Here is a 12,669-nt window from a genome sequence, read left to right as displayed (position 1 = left end):
CATCCTCTTAAATGGTAGCTGGGAGAGGCAGGAATAATGAGGTGAGCAATCACCTGCAGGTGTGTTGGCCAAGAGTGGAGCCTACAGTGAGCTCCGCCCAGACGAGAGAGAGAGCGAAAGGGGAAAAATAACAAATACCTGTAGCCCGTTCGAGCCATCCAGGGAGACACAGGAACCATGACATAAAGTGGTTTATGCTTCAATAAAAACGACTGTCTTTTCAGGAATCAATTATTTATTTACAATGATCCCGAGTAAACATCACTAGACTGGTTTAGATCTCTGGAATTGTATATTTCTAAATTCCTTTGGAAAGATTAACCCCCATGTATTAGCTTAAAAATGTTACGAAAGACCACGGATAAACGAGGACTAGATCTGCCTTTCAACATTACTTCCTAGCCAACAGGCTACAATTCATCTCAGGATGGTTAAAACACACCATCTTAGATGAGCCCCAGCTAGAAGTAGAACAGGCACTATGCAATAATATCAAGATTTTGACCTACCATTTATTAGCTCAAACATCAAACGACACGTATGCTTTAAAAGCATCAACATCAGCTCCTCTCTGATTGGAGTTTCTAAAAATGACTGAGTCTTCATTAATACCATGCAAATGTACTCCCGTTTGGAACAACCCTAACATACCTTCCTAGATTGGAGTTGTAAAGCAATTACATACTTCTATTTAATTCCTTTAAACATATATTTATTCCATTTGACATATTGGTTATACAGAATGGGATTAAGAAGAAAAGACTTTTAGAATACCAATAAATTAAATCTATAGTAAAAAAGAAAACCTTATCAAGTCAAATTAAGTGTGGTACAATTCCTTAATCTCAAAACCCCCAAATTACTGTCTAAAATGTACAAGACACTCTGGAAAATAGATGAGTCAAAATCCCTTCCTATTGCAAAAATGGGAAGTGGATCCATCAGTCAGCTTAGACCAAAACTTCTGGTCTCAAATTTTCTTAAAAACCTTTCAATTGATTAGAAATCCCAGTCTACAATTAATACAATACAAAATACTACTGTGTACTGCTCACACTGTCAAGACAATACACCTGACAATTACAGCCACACTGAATGTGAAACATTCCAGCCTTCCTTCAGTTTTTTGTTGGGCAATGTAGATTATGTCACTACAGAGATGAATACTGAATACAGTCCACATGGTTCTCACCGCCCTATGCAATGCCAAGAAGACTGAACTGGAAATCATATCGTATTTGTATTATATCTATCTAATAGACTCCAATTTGTGCATGTAAATGGAGAGTCCTCTTCACACACTAAGGTCAATTATGGTGTTCCACAGGGTTCAGTGCTAGGACCAATTCTGATTACATTATACATCAGCGGTCCCCAACCCCCAGGCCGGTCCGTGAGTCATTTGGTACCGGGCCGCAAGAGTTGAGACTCGGGTGTGAAATGTATGGTTTTCAGGGTTTTTATTGGGTTTTAGCGTTATTTTGTTATCGTTTTTTTCATTAACTCGGTTTTCCTTGGTCTTTTCACGTGTGTTATGAATAAATCTTATTTTTTTCGGTAGCGGTACTAGGTTGGGGACCGCTGTTATACATACTTCACCGAGGCAGTATCATTAGAAGACATAGTATACGTGGGGCAATAGTGGCTCAAGAGTTGGGAGTTCGCCTTGTAATCGGAAGGTTGCCAGTTCGAGCCCCGGCTCGGACAGTCTCGGTCGTTCTGTCCTTGGGCAAGACACTTCACCTGCCACCTACTGGTGTTGGCCAGAAGGTCTGATGGCGCGATATGGCAGCCTCGCCTCTGTCAGTCTGCCCCAGGGCTGTGGCTACAACTGTAGCTTGCCTCCACCACTGTGTGAATGTGTGTGTAAATGGGTGGATGACTGGGTGTGTAAAGCGCTTTGGGGTCCCTAGGGGGGACTAGTAAAAGCGCTATACAAATACAGGCCATTTACCATATACATTTTTACTGCTATGCAGATGACACCCAACTCTATCTGTCCATGAAGCTTTTTACTCTGGATGGCATTACCTTGGCCTCCAGTAACACTGTGAGGAACCTTTAAGTCATTTTTGACCAGAATATGTCCTTCAATGCACAAATAAACAAACAAGTATGTAAGACTGCTTTTTTCCATTTGCGCAACATCTCTGAAACTAGAAATATCCTGTCTCAGAGTGATGCTGAAAAATTTGTTCATGCATTTATTCCTTCCAGGCTGGACTACTGTAATTCATTATTATCACAAGGTCCTAAAAACTCACTGAAAAGCCTTCAGTTAATCCAAAATTCTGCAGCAAGAGTACTGACAGGGACTAGAAAAAGAGAGCATATTTCTCCTGTATTGGCTTCCCTTCATTGGCTCTCTGTTAAATCCAGAATTGAATTCAAAATCCTGCTCCTCACATACAAGGTCTTAAATAATCAGGCCCCATCTTATCTTAATGACCTTGTAGTACCATATCACCCTATTAGAGCACTTCGCTCTCGCACTGCAGGCCTACTTGTTGTTCCTAGATTACTTAAAAGTAGAATGGGAGGGAGAGCCTTCAGTTTTCAGGCCCCTCTTCTGTCTGAGACAGATACTATCTCTACTTTTAAGATTAGGCTTAAAACTTTCCTTTTTGCTTAAGCGTATAGTTAGGGCTGGATCAGGTGACCCTGAATCCTCCCTTAGTTATGCTGCAATAGATGTAGGCTGCCAGGGGATTCCCATGATGCATTGAGTTTTTCCTGTCCAGTCACCTTTTTCATTCACTATGTGTTAATAGACCTCTCTGCATTGAATCACTATTAATCTCTAGCTCTCTTCCACAGCATGTCTTTATCCGGTTTTCCTTCTCTCACCCCAACCAGTTGCAGCAGATGGCCCCGCCCCTCCCTGAGCCTGGTTCTGCTGGAAGTTTCTTCCTGTTAAAAGGGAGTTTTTCCTTCCCACTGTCGCCAAAGTGCTTGCTCATAGGGGGTCATATGATTGTTGGGTTTTCTCGGAATATATTATTGTACAATCTACTGTACAATATAAAGCGCCTTGAGGCAACTGTTGTTGTGATTTGGCGCTATATAAATAAAATTGAATTGAATTTAAAAAAAAATCTTAATTCTAACCAATATAGAAACCGTCTGATAGATCACATTAGTCTTGATACAGCTTCTACCGCCACATTAAATCAATCTCTCTGGGCTCCATCACCTAGTGCGGGGGGGGGGGGGGGGGGGGTGTCGTGGTTTCATCCTGTCTTCGTTATTGTAGTTGAAGCAGGTGTAGGTACGGGCTTGGGGTGTCTGGGGGTTACCTAGGGACGAGTTTTTTGGGGGCTCACCCAAGGCCTGTGGTCATAACCTTGATGGTGGCACTTGGGTAGTGTTTTTCTGGCAGCTGCTTGCAGCAGGGCTGGGAGAGGGTCTGTGCCGGTGGGTGTAGGTTACTGGCCTGGTAGCCGGGCTGGTCCAGGTTGGGTCCAGGGCAGACTTGGAGTTCTGGGGATGCTCCGCCTCCAGGCTGGGGTTCTGGCTGGGCCTTGGGGGGTTGGGTCCTGGTTGGTGTGTCATCAGGGTTGTGGGTGGGTGAATGCACAGGGGCCCAGCAGGAGGTCCCCCCAGGTATGGGGGCCTATCTCCCCACACCATACTCCCTGCCATTGGTTCTCTGTGTCCAGGACTGGGTGCTCTGGTTTGTTCTGGCTCACTCCCAGTGGCTGCTTGCTGGGGATTGGTCCCCCTGGCTAGGTCGGGCCCTTTCTGGATTGAGGAGAGCCCTCAGATCTCAGGTCTCTGGGCCCGGGGCTTGGTCTGCGCTGGCATGGCCAGCTGCCAGAGAAGCCTGCGGGCTTGTTGCCGTGTCCCCATGTGTGTGGCCTGGATCTCCACCATGTCTGCTTCATGTCCTGAGGGGCAAGGCTATGGCTCCCCACACCTATTATTAGACAGTTACATGGAGAAACCTTATGAATACTTACACACACGGGTGTTCAGACAGGTGTACAAACAGGCAGTGTTGTGGAGTAACCTCATGGGCGGTGTAGCCCAGTATTAAGTAAGCTATTAAAAATCTAGTTGGTATTGGTATGGCGACTATCCTTTAGTAATAGTAATAAATCACACAGCAACAGCACATTCATGTGGTCGTAAAAAGCTTGATAATATATTAAGTAATCCAAAGTATTCGGAATACATTACTCTCATTGAGTAACGTAATGGAATACGTCACAAAATACAATGTTGGGGCATGTATTCTGTAATCTGTAGTGGAATACATTTTAAAAGTTCTTCTTCTCAACACTGCAAACAGGTATGCTGCACAGTAACATTCAATATTTATTATTTACTGTATGTTGGTTGTTGCTGTGGTTTGCCTACTATGTTTTCTTTTTGCTTGTTTTTTTGTTTTAGCAGGTGATCAAACAGATTTTCAGTGTCTTTTTTCTCTCCCTTCTCCTCTATGTTTCTTTCACTCTCCTTCTGTTAAGCTGTTACTATCAAAATGGACAGGACTGGGGGATGGGAAAGAGAGAGAGAGGAAAATGGGGAGAGAGTTAAAAGTACAATAAATAAATAATAAAGATCGAATAAACTATGACAATCAAGTTGAACAATATAGCAAAAGCACCAATTGTCCACTTTTGGAAACAGTTTTACATTACAGTGTCTATATAGAAAACAGGATGCAGAATTAGATCTGGTTTTGGTCTTGTGATAACACAGTTATTGCTTCCTAGAAATAAAATAATTTGTCATTCATATTCAGTTATTATTAATGCTATGACTTCTGTCAACCAGTTATTGTTTTTCTTCTATTTTAGGCAAGTCGCTGTATGTCCAAAGGTTGTACGAAAAACTTGAGAGAAGTGTTGACGAAGGAAAAGCCTATAAGAAGTGCATCAGGCTAACTGAACATGAAGTTGATGACCACAAGATTCTCCAGTTTTTATATGACACACCAAAACAAAAAGATATTAAGGTGTTTCACTTTGATGTCACGTCCTCGGTAAGCAATTTAATGTAACTGTATTGAAATATAAGTTTATTTATTTAAATGTATATTGTGGTTCTGATCAAATCCCTTAGCTGGTCATAATTTGCTTTATTTAGTAACACAGACTTATTTTCTAACACCTCGTTTCCAGGTGCAAAAGGGCCTGAATGAATTCATATTCAAGCTTTTCTTTTTGCGGTACCTGATGGATTCAAATGGACAGATGTGGCAATGCAGCCAGAACCACTTATATGTTATTGAGTTACTGGAGTCCACAAATGATCAGAACAGATGTGATACCAGATTGGTAAGTGGGGGTATTACTTTTAGTGAAGTATTCTTCTTATGAAATCATCCAACGCTATATTATAGTTATGTTACAGTTATAATTTATTTGGTTTTTTGATATTTCATCAAAATCCTTCCTTGTTCAATGAAATAATATTCTTAATAGATAGAAATAAATAGATAGGTAAATAGGTAGAAAAAAAATATGCCATAGTCTTAGCATTTAGGTTGTTTTTTTTTTTGAAGGAACAGTTATACCTATATCTTGACTTAAGTGCAGGAGTAGTAGGTTAGGACTAGTTCTTTTAGGTTTAGCAGCCAACAAGATGGCGTATTGGTCAGAATACAGGAGGACAGGAAGACTTTGCTTAACTGTTGAAGTCAGCTGGTTTATTGTAACCTGTAAATAAGTTACCATTAGGCCAAGTATATTACAGCAACGGTGGTTCAGCTAATATAAACTTAAAGATATCTAATCATATAAACCTAAACATCCATCTGTACACACACGTCCACAACATAATATATTTTAGTGTCCATCCAACAGAAGACAAAGACGATCGATATTCTGTTTACCCACTGTTTATTAGGAACAGTAACAGAGGCTACTGTGGGCCGTCGCCAACGCCAAATACAACAGGAAAACGCTCCCTCAAGAATTGAAAAAAAAGAAAAAACATCCTTCTTTTTCCCGCACACACCAACAACAACGCACTCTCTAACACCCACCCCCCAAAGACTCTCAGCCAACCACAAGCATGCTCTTACAGACTCTCTGTCATACGTAGCTGATATGATTGACAGGCTTAACGGCTCTATACTATTATACATTCAAGGACACTCAGTAAATCACGTTGCTGCCAGTCTGGAGCAACTATGCCATAAGTGAGTGGCAATTCTGAACACAATAACACTGATAACACAACAATCAAACTAAATTGTAAACTGGTCCGTTACAATGTAATAACTCAAGTTATGTAAATATTACATCACTAGGTTCAAACACACAGAGAACTCAACTTCAACACAATCGTAGTGCCATACTATAAGTACAGATATTTCCTGGCTCAAACTATCACAAAAAGTACTTTGGCGCAGTTGTGTGGCCAAATAAAACTGCCACCGTACGGCAGCAGCTGGCGGCACATGTCGTCACTCACAATGTGAAAATGTGCCGCTACAACCCAATGCAAAGAAATTCAAGACTCAGCAAATCCATGTTGCAAATAAACTGATATAATGTAACTGACCTTCATTAACTAAAACACTCAGAGCATCACTGTTAAGGATTGCAAACAGGAGTGTAGTTTACAGGATGAGGTGATAACAAGCTGACCCAGAAGTACTATCTCTCCCAGCGTAGCACATCAAACTTATGCCAGCGTCATTTCCTATGTGGGAGCCAAGTTAAGATAGTTCATATGTTTAGTATTTATATTTGGCTGTTGTTAAGCTTGTTTGTGTAATTAATAATTTTAGGAAATAGATGCATGTTTATGGTGGAACTAGGTTACGTAGTACCATGAATACATGTGCCTTAAAGACTCGTGTTTATAGTAAAATCCGGGCATCACGGATGTATGCCAATTAGTGCATGCGGTGCGGGAGGGGGGAGAGAGAGAGAGAAAAGGCGTTAACACGGCATAAGCTATACGGGGCAGCAGGGTAGAACAGAGCCACACGGTTTTCCTACCGTAGTATGTTATTTTGTTGAGGACAAGTTAAACCTGACCACTCCTGTAAGATGCAAAACCGTGGAATAAATTTTTTGTTACATCTTTTCACATCGGAGTCCCGTGGAGTTCTTTTTCCTCTTCAAACTGACGTACGCGAGTGAATCACGGGAAAACTGGTCTCACGGCTTACACATCCTATAACCTCATTTGAAACAATATTGCAGGAAAACGGAAAATGTCTGAGCCTTTTATACATGCAGCAATTGTCTATATTTCATATTTCTATGATCCATGGATCATATGGGTTTGTACTGACCTAGGATACTGACCTTTTTATTCAGTTGTTTTTATTTATTTTTAATGAGGACAGATTTGATTGATTTAAACATTTTTTTATTTTGTATACTTTTAGGGTCGAAACGGAAATTTTGCATTCTCAGATGTTTTCCCAAAGCTGTTTTGCCACCCACCAAAAAAGGTTATGGCTTTGGAAATGCAAAAAGAAGAAAATCCAGACATGGACTGTGGTGGCCCCCTGATGGATGATGAATGTTTCAGAAGTGAAGCTTATCAAAGGCCATACCAGTACCTCACACATTTTCACAATAAGGACAATCTTGACAACTTCACGTTCCAGGGTACTGAAGGGACTCATGCAAAGTGTCTTCAGATACTCTTAATCTATTGTGGTATAATCGATCCATCATGGGCAGAGCTGCGTAACTTTGTGTGGTTCCTTAATCTTCAGTTGAAAGACTGTGAGAATTCGGATTTCTGCAAATTTGAGTTGGTTGGAGACACTCTTTGTGGGTTCAAAAACTTTGTGGTTGAGTTCATGATCTTGATGTCCAAAGACTTTGCAACACCATCACTATGCATCACTGACCAGAGCCCAGGGAAGCAACAAGTTGACATCAGTGGACTAAAAGAAAAAGATTTAGCCCCATTCCTCATTAGAAAAAGGTGGGAATCAGAGCCACATCCATACATCTTTTTTAATGACGACCACACATCCATGACATTCATTGGATTTCACCTTAAGCCCAATAACCAGAAAGGGTTTGATGCGGTAAATCCTTTGACAAAAGAAGTGATTAAGAAAAACATCATGACTCGACGGCTGTACAATGGCTTAAAACTTCAGAGAGTTCCTTTTAATACAGACTTTGATCAGTTTCCTAGAGCTGACAAGATTGAGCATCTGTGCAGTGTGCTTGGCGTCAAGTGGCCAACAGATCCTGATGAAACATATGAACTGACCACTGACAATATCCTCAAAATGATGGCAATTCATATGAGATTCAGGTGTGGCATTCCTGTCATCATAATGGGGGAGACAGGATGCGGTAAAACAAGGCTGATAAAATTTATGTGTGAACTAAGAAGATGTGGAGCACCAGCAGAAAACATGAAACTGGTCAAAGTTCATGGAGGAACTACGTCAGAAATGATTTATGAGAAAGTGAAGGAAGCTGAAACTCTTGCAAGGACCAATAAAGAAAATCATGATCTTGACTCAATTCTTTTCTTTGATGAGGCAAACACCACAGAAGCCGTTAATAGCATCAAGGAGATCCTCTGTGACAACTCAGTGCAGGGAGAAGAACTTGGCTCTAATACAGGGCTATATATTATTGCAGCCTGCAACCCTTACAGAAAACATACAGACCAGATGATCAAGCGACTGGAAGCATCAGGACTGGGTTACCGGGTTCGGGCTGAGGAGACTGAAGACAGACTTGGCTCCATCCCTCTCCGCCAGCTTGTGTATCGTGTTCATGTGTTACCACCGAGCATGATACCTCTTGTTTGGGATTTTGGACAACTCAATGACTCAACAGAGCAAATCTACATTGAACAAATAGTCCAAAGACAGGCGAAGGTCAGCTTCACTGAAAAGGACTGTATTCCAACAATAATTAAAGTTTTATCGTCATCACAAAAGTTCATGAGAGAGAGGAGAGATGAATGTAGCTTTGTCAGTTTGAGAGATGTTGAACGTTGCATGCAAGGATTTCTGTGGTTTTACAACAATCACCCAATGTTTGCTGAAGATCTAAAAGCCTTGTTTCAGCAGCAACAAAAAAACAACCTACCATTTTCACCTGCCAGTGACAGAGTACTCTGGTCACTCTTGATGGCTACTGGAATGTGCTATCAGTCCTGTTTAGAAAACAAAGAGCAGTATCAGAAAACTATTAGCCAAATTTTTCCCGATGAGTATACACCACAACGAGTACTGCAGGAAATGGAACTCATGCAGGATCTCCTACTCAATGGTGTACCCATGGGTGAGACGATTGCCAGAAATGAGGCTTTGAAAGAGAACTTTTTCATGATGGTGGTCTGCATTGAACTGAGAATTCCCCTGTTTATTGTTGGGAAACCAGGAAGCTCCAAATCACTGTCTAAAACTCTAGTTGCAAATGCAATGCAAGGTCCCACATCACATTCTGACCTCTACAAGAAGCTGAAGCAAATACATCTGGTGTCTTTCCAGTGTAGCCCCCATTCAACTCCAGAAGGAATCATTAACACATTTAAGCAATGTGCCCGCTTTCAAGAAAGCAAAAACCTAGACGAATATATTTCAGTAGTTGTTCTTGATGAGATTGGATTGGCTGAGGATTCACCAAAAATGCCACTGAAAGCACTGCACCCATTACTGGAAGAGGGTTGTGTTGATGATGAGCCAAAACCTCATAAAAGGGTTGGGTTCATTGGAATTTCCAACTGGGCACTGGATCCTGCCAAGATGAATCGTGGAATTTTTGTGTCCCGTGGAGATTTAAATGAGCAAGAGCTCATCAAAAGTGCCAGAGGAATCTGTTCCTCTGATCAACATGTTCTTGAAAAGATCAAACACCTGTTCCAACCTTTTGCAACAGCATATATGACAGTATGCGATGAAAGCAACGGATTTTTTGGTCTGCGGGATTTCTACAGTCTGATAAAAATGTTATTTTCAGTTACCAAAACATCTAATGAACCTCCTAAAGCAGATCAAATCACAGAAGCAGTCCTGCGAAACTTCAGCGGAAAAAATAATGATGATGTAATTGACACATTCCGCAATGAACTCAGAGATGACTTTGCCAATGTCAGAATCCCAACTATTGATTTGGTTAAGCAAAGCATTTGTCCAGCTTCCCAAATGGAGGAAAGCCGGTATCTTTTGCTACTCACAAAAAACTATGCAGCTCTTCAGATTCTTCAACAGATATTCTGCTCTCATCAAATCTGCCCAGAGATAATCTTTGGGTCAAGTTTCCCGAAAGATCAGGAGTACACACAAATTTGCAGAAACATAAATCGTGTCAAGGTGTGCATGGAGACAGGACAGACAGTTGTGCTTCTCAACCTTCAAAATCTTTATGAAAGCCTGTACGATGCTCTAAATCAGTACTATGTGACGCTCGGAGGTCAAAAATACATTGATCTTGGTTTAGGAACACATCGTGTGAAATGCAGAGTTCACGAAAACTTCAAGCTCATCGTCATTGAAGAAAAGGAAGTGGTTTATGAGCAGTTTCCAATACCACTCATTAACAGGTTGGAGAAACACTACCTTGACATCAAAACTGTCCTCACAGAGGAACAGAAGGTTGTTGCCAGAGAACTGGAGAAATGGGTCAATAAATTTGTCTCCTCAGAAAAGAAGTATGATCCAAGTGATGTGTTCATTGGCTATCACTCAGACACTTGTTCCTCTGTGGTCATGCAAGTAACAGAGTGTGAGAGTACTGAGACTGATGCTCAGGTCACTCTGAACAAAGCCAAAGACATTCTGCTCAACTGTGCCACTCCGGACTCAGTTGTTCGTTTGGACAAATCCAAACTGCCTAATGCAGAACGAGAGCATTTAATGCAAGAATACGTTAAAGAGGCAAGGCACAGTTCACTGGGAGACTACATTGTGTATCACATCCAGCAGCCCCAGCAGTCACACTTCTTATTCACTGAGGTAATTTTTCTTTGTTTGCTTTTTAAAAGAATATATTAAAAATTAGGTAGAGTACTGTGATATTATTAAAATCAAGAAGTGAAAACATGCCTCTAATTTATGGGCGTAATGACTGTGCTGTAAGAAGATATATTAACTTCGATTGTATAATAATAATCATGCAATCAATTCATGTTACAACTAGTTTTTACTAGATACAGTCTTAATTGCTCATACTATTTCTACTAAGACTTTTGTAAAGTTTGCATTGGATATTTTTATTCTTCAATATCCTAACAAAAAATTAGATATATTTATTTGATATTATTAAAATATAGCTAAAATTTCACTAGGGCTCAGTGAATGAAAACCTGAAATTCAGAAAGAGAATTTGCTTAACGAGAGAGTATCAAAATTCCAAGCAGCTTATGGTCTGCATTATACATTTTACAGGATTACATGTAAAATATACATAAAACACATACACACACTATGAGGCTTTTTCTGTTTTACTCTTGGGAAATAAAAATTTGAGTGTAATATTTTGTAATCCTTGGTTCTTTGGCATTTTCAAGGTTACAACCTTTTCCAGGTTACTCACTGCCGTGGATACTCAACACCTGCAGAGCCTATTAAACCTTGATGCTGTTCAGCTGCTATCACTGCAGCAGTTTGACACTCAGTACTCATTCCTCAAAAAAATAAGGTATGCATATAAAGAAAATATATATGATCTGTAGGTGTTCATTTTAACCAAACTGAGTAGCTGACTTTTTCCACACTCTTGTGGTTTAATGTCTTGTGATCCTTCTTATTAGAAGTGTTTACAATGAATACTTATGTAATAGATGTACAGATCAACATGCTCTTTAGTTATGATTCTGTTTTTTTCAAACATATTAATTACAATATAACAAGATATTTATGTCTCAATACTAGGGATTTTCTGAGCTCAACACACACAGACAAAGTCCTCATTATCCAAGCAGAGTATGATGAAGGATTTCACAAAAAGAATATTATTTCCTCAGCCAAGTGAGTGAGAAGATCATCACACCATCCCTTACTTTTGTATAACTTGCTGACATTAGTGCAACATCTCTCATTCTTTTTGTCTTTTACTTATTGTTCGGATTCCTAAGGTATGCATGCTTCAGCGAAGTAAACAAGTGTCAAACTACTGATGCCATAAAGACATTTGTGTACTTTGTCATCAAACTACCGCGCATGGAGGGTGGAACTTCCTATGTTGGGTTTCAAGGAGGTTAGTCTTGTGTCACACACACACACACACATTTTTTGACTCAGCTTATGCAGCAACAGAATCTTGATTAAGGACACATACTAGAACTGCTTGTGTTGCCTCAGGCTGGAACATGCCCAACTTGCAATTGAAGCCTGCGGTTCATGTCCGTATTGTGCCCGGTTCAACAAAAAGTGTCTCCAATGATGGCTAGCGCACCAACCTAGCCTGACTAAATGTTTCCTCCATGCTAGCTGCTTACCAGGCAGAGCTATGTGAGGCGGCTAGTGCCCAGAATGTGTGAGAAGAGATTACTGTAATCATGGACATTTGCCTCCTCATGCAGTGCTGCACAGTCCAAGACACAGGGAAATCTATGGGGATGATGGTGTTGCAGAAACAAATCACATGACTCAACCTCACAAATCTGTCAGAGAGGGAGGAGATGGACATTTTGGACATGCCAATTGTGCCTAACAGAATTTTCGAGACTGGCCTGGCTTCCATGCAGCAGAAATCTGAGGCGAGATTCAGTTTGGGGATT

General features: G+C 40.6%; 1 protein-coding gene across 2 annotated transcripts in view; it reads left to right on the top strand.

Moving 5' to 3' along the window:
- Window positions 1–12,669, top strand: part of LOC113006391 (E3 ubiquitin-protein ligase rnf213-alpha-like) — a 76,553-nt gene that overhangs the window by 35,130 nt on the left and 28,754 nt on the right. For both annotated transcript variants that reach the window (XM_026142345.1, XM_026142343.1), the window contains exons 27-32: window positions 4,803–4,987; window positions 5,127–5,282; window positions 7,352–10,903; window positions 11,458–11,588; window positions 11,822–11,917; window positions 12,025–12,146. In XM_026142345.1, coding sequence (XP_025998130.1) covers window positions 4,803–4,987; window positions 5,127–5,282; window positions 7,352–10,903; window positions 11,458–11,588; window positions 11,822–11,917; window positions 12,025–12,146 — 4,242 coding nt within the window. The remainder of the gene's footprint in view (window positions 1–4,802; window positions 4,988–5,126; window positions 5,283–7,351; window positions 10,904–11,457; window positions 11,589–11,821; window positions 11,918–12,024; window positions 12,147–12,669) is intronic.

This window comes from Astatotilapia calliptera, chromosome 15 (assembly GCF_900246225.1).
Source record: "Astatotilapia calliptera chromosome 15, fAstCal1.2, whole genome shotgun sequence".
In the NCBI taxonomy this organism is placed as follows: domain Eukaryota; kingdom Metazoa; phylum Chordata; class Actinopteri; order Cichliformes; family Cichlidae; genus Astatotilapia; species Astatotilapia calliptera.
The sequence above is the reverse complement of the archived record's forward strand: the minus strand, read 5'-3'. Positions and strand labels throughout refer to the sequence as shown.